Below are 16,517 nucleotides of genomic sequence, written 5' to 3' on the forward strand. Positions count from 1 at the left end.
ATGCATACTATAAAACAAACTGGGAAAAACAATCCTCAGGGGCAAGCAGGAGCCTTTTTCAGAAATCATGCCCAAGAAGTTTGTCTTCATTTCAAAAGCACACTAGTTCAATGCACTACTGATTGTCACAGGACTAGCTGTGTGCATAAATGTCAGACAGAGCTTGTTACATAATAAATCTAGTCCAGAATGGCTTTGTTGGGCAGCAGAGGTTATCAGGAGGTCGATTAGCCTCCAAGAGAATTTCTACAAGAAAAAGCATAAAGCTATATCACCACCTCCATCTCTAGCAATGAGTGCAATTTAAATTGGGTTTTAAAATGTAAGCCTCATTCACAACTGCTGCTGATTAGAGATGGAGGGTGTATATTCCTTGTCACAATGTGTTTTCAACAAAACCTTTTCATTTCAAGAAAGAAGAATTAAATGTTTAAAAACAAACTACCTCAGAGAAACTAGTATTGAAAATCCAGAATTACCATACTATTTAAACAGGTTTTGGAAAAAAAAGAGAAGCTTGAAATTTCAGAATACTTGATAGGTTTTCACTCTTTGTTTTTTTTGTTTTTTTTTTTTTTCATTTGTATATAGCCTTCCTTGTAGGAAGGCAAAACATGAACTGCTATGTAACATTGTACAACAGCTGAAATATTGCATTATAGTTCACAATTTTTAAGAACTACTTAACACAGAACAGCTTATCCCTTCTCTTTCTGATTCAATTAATAGATTTGAGACAGGATGGTTTACATCCCAGTTGAGTCCATGACTGTTATTTTGTCAAATTAGTCTCTCTTACTTTCCCTCAAGGAATATATAAACATTTGCATAAGGAAAAGACCAATACAAACTGACTTAATAAATTATTAAAAGTCAGGCAAAACAGGAACCTGGTCCTACGTTCCAAAATTTGGGGTAAAAGCCTTAGCAGACAGCTTATTGCCTACCTCAAACAACATTCTGTATCAAAACTGTGATATTTGTGAGAAATATCCTGGCTTTCTGGAGATGCATTTGTTGACAGAAAAACATGTAGTCTCAGTGTTTCTATGAACTCCTCTTGATAATTTTGGTCTAGTGTTATTAGGAGATGCACACAGCACGTTAAAAGAGCTGGAGGTTTTACATAATTAATATCTTGCCTAGGGGGCAAGTATAACAGAGCTAGGCTTTGTATCCTCTACAACAGCGACATTTTACTGTTACATTGTGCTATTTATGTGCAAAATCTCTACAACCATGATAGTAATCTTCTGTATTAAATTATTGCTCAGATTTTGAAAACTAAGTAACAACTGACAGCACAACATCCAAATTAAAAGCACTGCTTTATATATGACTGCAAATTACTTTGCTTTTTAAATCTTTCTTCTTGTCTTTCTTTTTTTCATACCACTTTTCTTGCCAGAAGGAGGTTCCCTATATGTTTTTACTGGCTAGCTGTCAATCATATTAATTCCAGCAAAATTACTTTCCTTAAATAATCATACCAGAGATTCCCAAGGCAAAATAAAGCATGAATGGTTCCATGTTTACAAATGAAAGGGCATGTCACTAGTGTCTAAAAGAAAAAATATTAGAAAAAATCACTTTTTGTTCTGAAAGATTTCCTTATTTTATTATTTTATCGTTATTAACCATCACTGACACATTTCTTCATTATGTTTCAGATATTTAATATTTACTATGTATAACTAAAACAACTGTAATTTTACTGGGGACTGAGACTTTGATTTCAAGTTTGACAATACTTCCCAGAATAGAAACTAGAAAAAAAGGAATTTGCTGCGTGAAGATGTTTGAAGAACTTTATCTCTTATACCAGCACACAGGTGTGAATACTTAAAAACAAGCATGGATGTTCACTATAAATAATTTTGGTTTTCTAATTCACACAACAGCATTTCAGCTTACAATGTTTTTCAATGTCTCCAGTTTTTCCTTTTTTCCTCAGAACATCTCTGTAAAGATACCCTTATAGACTAGAAATACCTTTTTGATCTTGTACACTTAACAATTGTATTATAAAGAAACTACATAAAAAATCCTGGCAACTCCTGAAAACAATACACATACAGAAGACATCCTGTCTGATAATTACCACCTTGGCAGAGATCTTGCCATTCATCAAGAGATGCTCTTGAACCATTTGCCATTCCTGGCAAGGCAAACAGGACTCCCTTTACAATATGTCTGACCCAGTGCTGCAGACGAACATACAGAACATTATTTGTTCACTTTTTTTCCGTCCCAGATGGTTCTTAGCTCCAAAATCAGTAGGGTTCATTCCTTTTGTTATCTTTTGCAATCTGCCAGAATAAAGCAGTGAGATGAATCTGTTGTGGGAGGGTGATCTAATGTGCCTTTTCACCTGCCCAAGATACAACAGATTTTGCTCTTCCTCCAACTTCTGCCAGTAATGAGGAAGGCTTATGTCTGATCTTGATAAACTGGAAGTGATACCGATTAATGAGGAAATATTTCTCTGATTAGATGAAGCATATAGTCTAGCCTTCAAATGAGGTCCCTCAGAATCCTAATTAAGAAGCTCTCAGTTTTCCCAGGGGAACAGATTATACCTGTTGTCACAAACACAGTTCTTGAAGGGAATAGGCTGAATGCTTCCAGTTGGATATGTTCATCTCAAACAATTACTAAACAAAACTAGTTTCTGAAACTTTTGAGGGAGATTTTTCAATTGTCTGAGATTTTTCCTGAGATTTGGTGTCGTTGCCATGTCTCTCGGGTATCTTGCTCATCAACTGTAATTTTTCTTTTAGTACTACCTTACACAAGTGTGAGTGGTATATATAGAGATGGTGGCTGGACATATCACAAAGAAACACTGGCTCCATATCTGACAAACACTTTTTTGAGTGACTTGACAGTTATGGCAGGAAGCAAGAAGTATATTTGCCAGTGGGCTCAAGATCTACAGGTCTTTCATTAGTAGCACGTACTCTTCTTCAGTTTTTTCAAGTCGTATTTGTTCTGGGCTTTAAAAAATGGAATTATCTTGTTTAATGAAACATTGGAAATTATCCAGAATGAAGCAGATTTCAAATTATGATATTATGTACCATATTAGATTAGATGCTTTGTACTGTTTGTCAGTTTTAAAAGATTTCCCTACCTCCACATACAGAAACAATTCTCATTATGCTGTGGGTTCATGCTCTGAATAGGAAGTTCTTTCCCTCCTTCCTGCACTCCCAGCAACCTTCTATTGAGTCCAGTAATAGACAAATAAATGTTTTAGGTTTTTTTCTGATATTTTTTCTGAAGCTGAGAAGATTTCTGTTCCAGAATATCTTGTTCTATAAATTAGATAGTGTACTAAGAATTTTGTAAATGAGACTTCTGACATCTTTCCTTTGCCCAAATAAATGTTCCTACTGCTGCTACCCTTTGGCACTATTTGAATTTTGATGGGTACAAGAGTATACAGTCAGAATATAAAACCTTTCAGAAACTACTTATTTAGAAATATTCTGTATGCTCTATTTGCAACAGAATTCTATGGCTGACCTAGTGATACAGACAGAAAGTATAACAATGCCAGCTTTCTTTGTTTGTCTGTAATACTGCCACATAAGAATCTCAGAATGGGTCAGGTTGGAAGTGACCACAGCAGGTCATCTGCTCCAGCCTCCCTGCTCAAGCAGGGACATCCCAGAGCACATGGCACAGAATTGCATCCAGATGGTTTCTGAATATCTCCGGTGAGGGAGACTGCACAACCTCTCTGGGCAACCTGCATGGCCACCCACACTGTAAAAAAGTTCTTCTTCATGTTCAGGTGGAGCTTCCTGTGCCTCAGCTTCTGCACATTGCCTCTTTTACTATTGCTCAGCACCACTGAGCAGAGCCTGGCTCCATCCTCTTGACAACCTCCCTTCAGAATTTGTAGACAGTGATGAGATTCCCCTTTCAGTTGTCCTTTCTCAAGACTAAACAGGCCCAACCTCTCTTTGGACTCTCCTCATAAGAGAGATGCTCCAGTCTCTGAATCATCCTTGCTGCCCACTGTTGGACCTGCTCCAGGAGTTCTGTGTCTCTCTTGCCCCGAGGAGCCCAGAACTGGACACAACACTCACTTGGGCTGAGTAGAGGGACACAATCACCTCCCTGGACCTGCTGCCAATGTTCTTCCGAATGCAACCCAGGACACCATTGGCCTCCTTGGACAGAACACACTGATGGCTTATGGACAGCTTGTTGTCCACCAGGACACCCAGGTCCTTCTCCACAGAGCTGCTTTCCAGCGGATCAGCCCCCACCCTGTACTGCCGGAGGAGGTTGTTCCTCCCCAGGTGCAGGAACCTGCATTTGCCTTTGCTGAATTTCATGCAGTTCTTTTCTGTCCATCTCTCCACCATGTTGAGGCCCTTCTGAAGGGCTGCACAGCACTCTGGGATATTGCCCACTCCTCCCAGCTTCGTGTTGTCACCAAACTTGCTGAGGAAGCATCTGTCCCATCGTCCAGGTGATATATGAATAAGTTAAACAATACTGGGCCCAGTAATGGGTGACTGCTAGTGAGAGGCCTCCAGCTAGACCCAGACCCTCTGGGACTTGCTGTTCAGCCAGGTTTTAGCTACCAAATATGTATCAGCTTTTTATCAGGTTTTATCTACAAAGAGAGAAAATGTTTTCTAACTAGCTGATAAAATAACATGCCTTCAACTTACTAGCAGGCAGGGAACACAGTATCAAGATTTTCTCAAGCCCATATACCTAATTAGCTTGTTTTCCATGAGAAAAGAAAAACAATATTTCACAAGAATTCACAGGCATTCTTAAATCTCCATAAAGAGAAAGCTCTCTTGCAGAATGAGTCAGGAATTGTTAAAACATTACCTTAAGTCATTTCATTACTCATTTGGATCACTAGATCCAACTTTGCCAATGTGCAATCTATTACCTCAAAATGTCACATTAAAGCAACCATGAATCTACAAAACTGAACATCAGCATACTTACCTAAATGAAAGTAAAACAGTGGTAAACTTCGAAGAGTTAAGAGTCTTAGGAAGAAATTCACCTAGACTATTTTGATAATAATAAAATCACTAGAATAGGAAATCATTATATAGATCAGTGAAGACAAATATCAACAATTAAAAAAGATAATTATAAGCACTTGTGAGAAATGTTAATAGCTTTCTTCTAATTCTACTCTAGGGGCCAATTAAGTTTTTTTTAAATAATATCAGAATGAATAAAGTAAAAAACCTCAGATCTTGCAACCAGTCTAAACTAGCATGTAGGGTTATAATTTAGTTAAAACGAGACAAAATTTTAAGTTTTTATGAAAGAGAAAAACATTTCTAAAGGTGTGTTTTCTCACTTAACACCATTATTAAAATTCTTGCTTTATACCTATTGAGTAGTATTACAAAGTAATGAATTTTCTGGATTCTGGCAACACTTTTTATTCTCTATACTTCATACCTTTAGAGCTTGTTCTTTGCAGCTTGTCACAGCATCATCTTCCTTCGCTTAGATTTAATGATAATTATTGCTTTTATTTTGACTGAAATCTGTCACAAACTATTTCATAGTAAATATAAATCAATATTAAATACCAAAATCAAGTATTTCCACCATAAAAGTTAAACAGAGATAACCAGTTTCCTCAAAAATGCTAAGATCAAATGCTTCTTTTAGAGTTACTAAGCCAATAAATCTAATTTTATTGCTTCATAAATTCTCCCTGAAGTGTGATGGAAATGCAGCTAAACTGCCTCACAACAAAACAAGAAAACTGATTTAGAAAACTTATTCCAGGTTTCTGATCAAGGCTTCATTCCATCTGATAAGCAGTAATTCTGTCAGTTTCCAACCTGGGAACACAGCGTGGCCTGGAATGTATCAGACTTATCTAGTCATGTAAGTTAATGTTTTTGGTGGATCTTTAAGTAGAGGTTTATTAAAACTGCACCAAATTGGAGATACAATGCTGCTAATTGATAGTTACTCAGATGTATTTGAAGTAAATCTGACCCACAAATCACAAATTCATTGCAGTAATCCAGTTTGCACCTAGAACTGTTCTACGCCTTGATTTATTCCTCCAAGTTAAGCAATATGATTAGGATGGACCAAAAAAAAAAAAAAAAGGGTGTGGGCCACTTTAACTGAGGTTCAAATATTAGTGTAGGATGATCAACTTAATTTTCACTTAAAATAAGCTACTTAGCTTCAAGTTTGGAAAGGGAATGAAGCTGATTTTGGCCTGATAAAATTTAGTGTATCTTGTCAGTACTGCCAATTAATCCTGAGCTGGTTAGCTTTCTATAACCAGCCTAAATGAAGAACTGCCCATTTTCAAGTACAGGTATAATATGTGGCCACAGTAGACTATAGCAAATTCCTCACTTCTGATACATCAAACAGCTGTCCTGTTTTAGCTGTAACTTACAACCTCACAGAGTCTTCAAGTTACTTCACAGGTAGAAATAGTTTCACTGAGAAATATTTTCACAAGGTAGAAGTCACTTCTTCTACCTAGAGATTGCACTAAAAGGAGAGTACAAGGTAATACACAAACAACTTTGACTTTCATTATTTGAAGATCCTAAGATATCTAGAAATCATAGGTTTATATTAGCAACAGAGATACACAACACCTATTCTGAAAGACTGTGAGATATAAAATTTTAAAATTACAGACTGAAAAATTATTTCAAATAATTTCAATAGATTTTTAATATACCAATTCTAAATTTCTCTCTCAACAACCACTACAAAAAAAACTCACTAGTTAGAAATGCCTGAGCTAGATCGTTGTCTGTCACAGACATGCACTGAGCTAAGCCTCTGTTCCATATGTCCCAGGAATGAATGAGGAAGAATTGTGACCTCATGCCTTTCCTTGTTATGAACAGAGTATGACAAATTAGGACGTGGATTGGAAAATTGCTCTAGTTTAGTGTCACAAACAGACAAGCAAAATCATTCCATGTTACTTCTGATTGCCTTCAGCAGGAAGTGAGCAGTGTATATACACCACACACTCTAGTGGCGTATGTATAATGACAGATTTTAGGTGTACAAAGCTGAGTTACTCAGGCATGCAACCTTTTTCTCTTAGCTACACCCACAGAACAGAAATGTGATTTGTCACTGATTGGTCTATGAATAAGAATAAAAATAAGATTCTGAAGTCCCTGAACTCCAAAAGAGTAAGAATTTGTCCTATGCAGCCATGGAGATACGATATAAAGAAAACTTACTTATGAAAGTCTGTCATTAGTGGATTACCATTTACCAAGAATTCCAAACCATTCGTATTTCACGTTCATAAGAAAGCTCAGCTGAGCATATGAGCTGTTGAACTTTGATTAAGTCACATGCATATGATCATCTAATTACTTCTACTGTCTTAGTTTGTTACTTTGATTCTACTGAGATCTCCTCTTTTTTGTTGTTCCTTTAACTTGTTTCTTGACTGCTCCACTGATGCACATTAATTAGCATTCATTTTTCCAAGAAACCACGCTGGATAGCAACAGCACCGCATTTAGAAGATGCTAACCTAGAGAACATTCTTAGAACATTTAATTCAGTTAAGTTTAAACGTTCATTTGAAGGCCTTTGAATAAAATTGTGTTTTTAATACCCTGTGCTAAGGTCACTGTTTTGGGAAGAACAAGTGTTGGGGTCTCCCCCCCTGCCATGGAGCCCTGGGAGAGGGGCCCTGAGGGGAGACACGGGGTTTCCCTGCCCCTGGTCAGCCTCGTTCCCCATTGGTTGGTTTGTGTTCCCGCGTGGCCAAGGACCCTCGGGTCCCGTGACTGCAGAGTTCCTGAGCAGAGCCCCGGCCATGCTGCTGGAGAAATAAACATTCCTGAAACATCTACCACGAATCTGTCCATATATACTTCTTTTCCACGGGACTCCTGGTTTGATATATTTTTGTTACGGTAATCCCCTCTGTAACAAACAAGTATGTTCTGCATTAAAAAAGCAACAAGCAGCATTTTGCATGTTGAAAGACATAGCTCATTCTGTGTTGTCAAGTCCTAAAAGGCTACTAATTGTAACCACCAATCTAGATTACTGCAAAATCTAAGGCCCCCTACATAAGCAAAGAAATAAACAAATATGTTACAGTAGAAACAACTAGAAGGAATGGCCAGTGTTTTAAAGACCCAAGTATCACTGTCATGCTATTATAAAATGCTTTAAAACATTATCAGTGTGCATTAAATTCCACCATTTAATGGAATCCTGTTTCTTTTATGGTTCTGAATTTGAACAGATAATGGAACACCTAATAGTTTCCAATGGCACTCCTACCTGCCACTCTCATCTTGATTTTGAAGGTAGCAGTTGATTGTGTTGACTAAAAAGCTAAATAAACGACCATATAGAGATTTCGCCAAGAGATCCCGGTAAAAATCTGCAATCTCTATAGTGTGCCTCCGAACAATCGTGTCTCCTAAAAGAAAAAGCAGAAAATAGAGATGAAAGTGTGTTGTAAACTTTGCCTTAATTTTAGTTACAGTAAATTTAGCTACTTCTCCTTTGCCAAACATTTACATGGTGTTAGCTTTTTTCTGAAGCCTCCAGTGCAAGAGGAGAAGACTGTCAACACTCAAAACATTTTTAGTTTGGAAATACATGCCTTTATACTTTGTTCAAAAAGTATAAAGTACCATATAGAGTATGAGTACCACATAGAACCAGTATTTTACTGAAAATATTTTTTTCAGATGTTTTTTCCCAAGACACTCCAGTTGATTACAGTTCTTACTAATATTATCTATTAATATCTAATCTGTTATCTTGACACACTTTTGTAACATTGATCAAGTTAGGAGCTCATCAGCATCACAGTGTGGAACTGCTTTGTTCCATATTACAAAGGCATTTCTAATTTGGTGGCCCAGTCTGATTTACTGCCTGGCAGATAAGCCTACATATTCTTCAGAGGGAATGTTTACAGGACCATACAAGAAATAAGGAACAAAAATCACCAGCTTTTAAATTTTTTAAATCAGAAGGATCAAAATGCCACCGGGTCTGATCTATAAGAATGTAAACTTAGAAAAGATCACCTTTAAAATACTGAACATCAGTTGTTAAGGCTGAAGCAAGCTCATCTGGTGAAACCTGCAGCATCCCTGCCACTGAAATGAAAAGAAAATGTAAACAAAGACTAATTTATGCTATATGACACATTTCATTTTTTACAGCAGACTTTCTTCTGTATATTTCTTTTTGAATAGTGAAAGAATCCAAACATTAAAGAAAAGGGTGCTGTCACAGGAGTAATCAAAATTAATGAACACGTTCAATTGGATTACTGTAATCAGTACTTTGTGAAGTTTTAATATATCTGTATATTACATTATAGCTTTCTATCCCCTTCAAAGATTACTCAGGACTCTCCCCAGGGTTTGGCAGACTTTCTATGGTATTAGAGTTAAGGTATGCCACTTATTGACATTCTGTATCCATAAGCCACTTGGAAGACATTTGTTAGCGACCAAGAGGGCAAACTTCGAAGCACTGAAACGAGACCCTTTTAAGACATAGATTTTGAATGTAAGGAATTCAATTCAAGGCAAATTGTTCAGCTGTTGACAAGCGCTGCAGAAGCATTTTAAAAGAAGACTGCACGAAGTACACTGTACATTTTCTTCTGGCAAATAATAGCATTAAATATGACACTTAATTAGATAATTTGAAATACTGGCATTTTATTTCATTCCATAAAAATCTGTAATTTATAAAACATCCAAGTCAATTGGATACTGTCTTCCCACAGTAACTTATGAATTTTCAGAAGGCATTTTTTTTTTGTCTCCCTGGATATGTGTTTCCATCTGTCGGTGGAACAGTGCAACTTCCCTGCTGTGGGACCGAGCAGGCGATGCTCCAAGGTCACATCCTACTGACCTTGTTCCAGTAGCTGCAGGTCTGACACGAATGCTGTCTCAGCGTCTGTCAGAGCCGTAAAGCGAATGTCTCCAAGATGCAGAATTGCTGAGAGAATTACAAACAGGTTCTCCACCTCCTGCATACATTTTTTGCAGAATTAAAGATAAAGAAAAGATTTGTTGGGCACACCAGTGAAAGGCAATGCTTTATAAAAACACAAATTCTTTTAGTTTCTATCAGTGGCATTTGATAATTTGAAAAGTATTCATGTGTGAATTATTAACAGGAAATCTAAAATCAAACTGGAACCTAGCTAGGACATGAACCAACAAAATTAGTTTTTATTTCCTTTAATGTAAGTCACCTTAACCGCTAGGTTAAGAATGTTTTTCAGAATGTGGTAACAATACAGAAATATCTTTAATGGATGCATTATTTCTACAAGAAATAAAACATATCTTGTCCATAGAGAATTTCCATTGAGACTATTTATGTATCTGAGAATAGCAAGGGATTTTTTGTGTCAACCAAGTGAATTCACAAACAAAGTGTTTAGGTCTAAACTAAAAGAGGTTCCTGGTACTAAAAGCTGCAATTAAGGTCTGAAAGAAACACAAGCAACCTTCCTTACCTTCACACTTTCCCTCCAGGATTGCATAATCTTTTGCAATGTTTCAGATTGTGAAGCACTTAACTTTAGGGGCAGATTTTTCCTGGCCTCATTTTTAGCACAGCAAGAAGAAAATTAACTTTCTTTGGTTGTTTTGGTTGGTTAATTGTTTTAAAAAATATTTTTAAATTCAAGGAAAAATATGATCCATTAAATATGACCCTTAAATCTTAAAATATGGAAAGCATTGTGTGTTTTTGGAAGATTTTCTTAAGGTCAGTTTTATAACAATGGTGCTTCTTAAAATTGTAAAACAGGAAACCTGATATGCACTATAATATTACATGTCATTGTGCACAGCAAAGTTAATTGATGATTCTTGAAATATTTTTGAAGAATAGTATTTGGAATCTGATTCTGATGAAACTGCAGAACTGACAGTGAGAACCCTCACTTATCAGAATCTGCAGACTAAGATTATAAATACACTACTAATGAAATACTTAGCTAATACATCCTCTTTATTCTCAAGTTTTCTTCTTCTTTTCTTCATGTTCCTTTCCCTAATAAACATGCCAATCATCAAAAGGCATTAAAAAAGCTTACATTCTTTCTGGGATAGACTGTGGCACCTCCAATGCTATTTAAGCACATTTGAGCCTCTAAACTACATTTTAAGACAACATCAATCTCTTGCAGTATGAGATAGATGTCTATAGGGCAATTTTGTGTATTTTAGTCTTACACAGTACCAAAGCTGAAGATTCAGAAAAACCCAATATATACAGGCAAAGTCTGAACAAGATAACTCTTAAAATAGAAGTTATGCTAATATAGCATCAAACTAGGGTGCTATACCCTGCTTCTTGGAATGGTATCTCAGGCAAGATGAAATGGCACACTAGCACTGCACTCTCCTTGCTTGTAGGTTAACTCATTCAGAACTGGTTTGGGGATGACTGTACATCACTGAATGGCAGTGGGCTGGGACAGCTGTTGATTCTGCTGATTTTGGTAAGGTCTCAGGTATACTTCACATTCCAGATTCTCAAGCACTTTTTTATTGTGTAAATGCATGTTCCCCCACCTTTAAAACAGTAATTGTTTTTAATGAACATTAACATGCTTTGGACAATACCATTAATGACTGCTACGGAATTTTTATGTAGTTCTTCAAAAAGATTATCTACTGTATCATTAAATGTGGCTAGGTAGTCAAGGAATGATACATACAGATCTTTCCATGTACCTCAGAAGTAATGGGCAGCAATTTTAGGAATGTGTTTTTTCTGTGTATTGCCCTCTAACATTCGACACAGGAGATGAGCCTGAAGTACTTGAGAGTTCCACAGATTTCTCACCCCCTAAATATTATTCTAATGCTGCCTGAATACAGACGAGCCTTCAAGATGGTTTACACTTTTCTGCGGCATAACTTCTTTTCAAGAACTCTGAGCAAAGTGAAGTATTGGACTCAAAAGAATACTGTATATGAAGCATTCTCAGACAGTTACCACAGGCTTCTAAATCATGATTCATTTTGCATTCAATTATTTACTTATGGGCTGAACTTCTTCCTCAACAGAACAGAAACATTAATGAAAGAGCAAGAGAGATCCACCGAATTGTGAACACTGGGCTAAACCCAGAAGTGTCTGGACATTTTTGCTATTGAAATCTACTGGTACAGAGCTTGAGCAACTAAGAGTGAGGAATAATACTGTCAAATATAGCCATATGTATTCAATTTTGTACATGGCCTCATGAACATTCATGAAAATGAACCCTACTCTTCGTTACATTGAAAGGTGACATTTGTTACTACCTTAACTAGGGAATGCCAAACAGCTCCATGATGTACCACCACCACCACAGAAGTCTAACTCACACCTAAATAAAAGCTTCAACAAATTCAGAAATTTTTGCTGATAGCCCTTGATCCTTTTTTATTACAACTCCTGCCTATCTGTCATTTTTGATGATGACCTAACAGAGTTACATTAATTTTTGTCCCTTTTTTCTAATGATATACTACAGGGGGAAGTTTTTACCTCCTTCTAAAACTACTGTTGCTTATGCATTTCTCTTGCAGAAGTGTTCCAGCTACAGTGTGCTAGGTAGCATATACATATGTAAGAAATATGGGGAGTTTGTTAAGCATTCTAGTATCCCAAAGGGATCCACAGTTTACATGAGTTCTTGTATGCATCCTTCTATTTCTTCTGATTTCCATCACACCTCTGTCCTCCAGAACCTCTTCTTGATTAATTTTCCAAATTATCTTCTTCATTAACTTCATAGGATTAAAGGCAAACAGCAGGCCTATCTTCTTGTTGCTTTCAGGGAAATAAGTCAGCTCTTTCAAGTTACCCAGCTCTTATTTTCTTTGCCTAAATAGGTATTTACTTCTTTTCAGGTGAGCATATGTGCATTTCACAAAATTAAAAAGGATGGGGAGATAATCCAGAAGAGGAAAAAATTTCTGTGGCTTTTATGAGGTGTCTGTCATATGGGATTTGATTGCTTCTTTTTATCTATGTAATTTAATTGTTCAGAGTATTATACCTTGAAGCTGTTTTGTGAATCTTTAAGAACGAAAAAGATTTACATTGTTGGTTCTGTATCTAATTAAATGTGATTACAGTAATTTCCCTGGAGTAAACTAGTGCTGTATTTTTTTCAAGGTCTTAACCAACAGGAAAAAAAAGAAAAAAGAAAAAAAGAGGAAAGGCGCCTCTTTCCCCACAGAAGATTATCTGTGAGAGTTACTTATGACCTGCTTTCAACTAATATAATTCTTTTAGCCACAAATAACATAAGCTCATGGAACTTACCAGGCTGTTGAATCCCAGAGCACCTAGAGCTTGTTTTAGTACGGTTAATTTCTCCCTGTTTTGAGGGTTGGCTGCTAACATTGTCTCTTCTGATACACTCTGGCTTAGATACCTGCACAGAGGAAAAACAGCATATATGGTATTTACAAGGCAGGTGCATGATCAAATTTTTGAAGTTAAACTCCAACTTTACATTTCTAATCAGGTTTATTGCAGTTTTTTCTCAGCCTTTGGAGGGAACAGTACCAGTGACAGAATATTGTGTATTTCTTTCTTAAACTTTTGCATAAGACTCCCCCCAACCCCAACTTTATCCCTACATGTAAGCTAGAAGTTCAGATTGGATTTTGTACCACTGACAGTTTTGCCATTCTTGAACTACCAGAGATTCCCCTTCAGAAGGAAGATTTGAGAAGAACTTCTGGTAACTCTGACTGCTTTAAATTCCTCTCTTGCTGGCTAGGCAATAGATCAGCCCTTAACTGCCACAATGACAGTTCCTTCCCCCAGCAGCTGAATGGGTGATAGGTGTACTCAGCATCTCTCAGAATGAAAGAGTAACAGAGTACACAGAATAGTAAGTGTACAGCCCTTAAGGCTGTAGTGCTTTGCACACTGGGAAGCAAAAGGAAATTCTATGTACCTTCCCAAAGACTGATTAGAAGACAGAAAGAGAGACACCTAGTGCAGCAGCTAACTCAGGAAAGAAAAATCCAGAAGCAACATTAAGAGTAATAAAACAAATTAATCGAAAACTATAGCAAAACAGATTATTGAAAAGTGCAGCAATCTAGCCTTTACAACCATTTATTTTGAGCCTCTTGAAGTCTGTATTTTTAAAACTATTCAGGTATCTCCACAGAGCTGAAATCACTAAGAATGAGGCATCTGAATATCTTACAGGATCTGACTTTGAATTACATCATACTGAGAATGTAAGATTTTTTCTTTTATCATTTTCATTAAATTATCATTGTCATTAAAATACAAATTCATCACACAATCTGCAATCTTCACAACTGTCACTTAGATAAACAAAAGAACTCTCCACACCTCTATCCAAATAACATCGTCACTACACCAGCAAAGGTGGACAATTACTCCAGCCCCCACCCTTCACCACAATTACAACAAAAATTCCCCACAATTATTCTGCTCTCTACTAATGTTCAGTCCACGATCTTTCACTTAAGTATGGCAAACAATACTGGTTTAATTTTTGACAATTCTTGTTTACAATCATGTTCCAGTAGCACTATAGAGGAGACAGTTTCAAAATTAACTCCTGTTACCACAGAAGGTCTGGCAACTCTCTAGTAGGGGTGGTAGTTCTTATAAGGGTGGCCTTTTACATGAATGTGTGTAGGAAGAATTATTAATATTTGCACTTTTCTAACTGATAATGAGGTTTAAGTAGTACGCAAAATGAAATAAAAAGTGCATTTTTAGCAGCTCCATACCAGATTTACCAGTGTGGACTTCCCTTGCAGTCATAATGGCATAAGTTACCCCAGTAGGTGGGCAGAAGAATAATGATGGGGTTAAAAACGTGTGCCTGGGCGCATAAGTACCTTTTGCACCTGCAGGAGGACTAACTCAGCAGACACCTCAAGTATGAACAAGCCTCTCACATCAGTGGATGAAACTGGTGGTTCACACAACCACTGAGAACTTGGGTCTGCTAGCATCACTGCCAGAGCTTAGCACTGGTTCCTCAAGGTTACTAAAACATTAATTTTGTCAGATTGAGGTAGGTACAAATCATAGCACACCTGTCAAATCAGCTAGAGCAGTTGATACAAAGTATAGCCAGCTTTATGTTGGTTTTTTCCTGGGGTTTTTTACACTGCCTGCAGGTTCAAAAGGAGCCTAGAATACATCTGATACTGAATCTGGCATAGAACCTATTGATGTAAAGGTTAATCCATCAGAAAATTTTGCACTCTTCTGAACTGCTGCATGAGTTTATTCCAGTAACATGTTATGCATCATGTGTTGGTGGCATTTTTGATCCATAATTAGGAAATTTACAGCAGCAGACACTCTGCTGTCAAAATATTCTATTGTTGAATGTTGTAGGAGTTGGAAGCATATGGCCGTTTCTGCAAAAAAAGCCTCCTCCTCAATGGTTTTCTCCCTAAATAACTCTTTGTCTCTCTCTCTGTACTGAGCAGGGAGTAGTCTTTCCTGTCCTGTGAAGAGAATACCCCACACTTCTCCTTTTTAAGTAACCCCATTTAACCAGCACTTTTTTAGCACAGTTGAAATGCTAGCGGGAACCGTTGCTGCAAAAAGCTGTGTGAGCACGACCAACACTCATGAAAGCAGGCTGCAGCACAGCACAGTGGTGCAGAACGTTCACTCTGAGAGGAAAGAGCTGAGCTGTGGCATGAAACAGCTCATGTCAGTTCTTGCCTTCAGCACAGTGCTTGCTGATACAGCAGGGGGCAAAATGGGTACCTGCCAAACCAGGTGCCTATGGCTCTAACAAACCATCCATAAACTGCAGCACCTGCTGGGACTTGCCTGCTGGAAGAGAATCTGACTTTCCCAGCAATACACGTCCTGAAGACTTAATCAGCAGATGTGCTGGTGCTCTTGGAAAGGGATGCAGTTGGACATTTTCTAAGGTGCACTTCAATTTAGTTTCCCCAGTCTAAAAGCAATTAAATTATTTTATAACATTTCATGAGGCCCACTCATTTTCCAAATTATTGAAGGACTAATGAAATATGAAAAATTGCTTTGAAGATTTGCACATTTGACTGTTACATGTTTATAATATAGAGTATACTCATATTAAGGATGAATTAATTGTATGGAGTACTTGGAACTGCTAATGGATATCATACAACCCTTACAAAAGGTAGGAAACGCACCATGTAACATAATATATTCTAGCCATACAAAGAAACACATTGTCCTAATTATTAAGTTCATTCTGCCTCAGAAACACAGCAATCTTTAGATAGCAATTTTTTTTCTTCTAAAACAGTTCCCTTGCATCTCCTTCTTTCCACCTAAAAGGTGTTGAGGACTACAAGGGTTTGAGACACCATTTGTGTCAGAACAATTCTTAATTTGTCCCCTCTCCTGCAAAAATAAGGAAAGGGGAAAGAGATGTGTCACAGTGCAGAAGTCCTAAGAATAATAAACATTCCTTGGTTGCAGATGCATCACTT

The 16,517-nt window shown here is 37.1% G+C and overlaps 1 protein-coding gene across 8 annotated transcripts in view; it reads right to left on the reverse strand.

Moving 5' to 3' along the window:
* MYO16 (myosin XVI) overlaps positions 1–16,517 on the reverse strand; it is a 370,010-nt gene that overhangs the window by 105,846 nt on the left and 247,647 nt on the right. For all 8 annotated transcript variants that reach the window (XM_048328397.1, XM_048328433.1, XM_048328379.1 and 5 more), the window contains exons 17-20: positions 13,336–13,447; positions 9,910–10,027; positions 9,066–9,137; positions 8,305–8,446 (exon numbers count right to left, since the gene is read on the reverse strand). In XM_048328397.1, coding sequence (XP_048184354.1) covers positions 8,305–8,446; positions 9,066–9,137; positions 9,910–10,027; positions 13,336–13,447 — 444 coding nt within the window. The remainder of the gene's footprint in view (positions 1–8,304; positions 8,447–9,065; positions 9,138–9,909; positions 10,028–13,335; positions 13,448–16,517) is intronic.

Source organism: Corvus hawaiiensis, chromosome 2 (assembly GCF_020740725.1).
Source record: "Corvus hawaiiensis isolate bCorHaw1 chromosome 2, bCorHaw1.pri.cur, whole genome shotgun sequence".
In the NCBI taxonomy this organism is placed as follows: domain Eukaryota; kingdom Metazoa; phylum Chordata; class Aves; order Passeriformes; family Corvidae; genus Corvus; species Corvus hawaiiensis.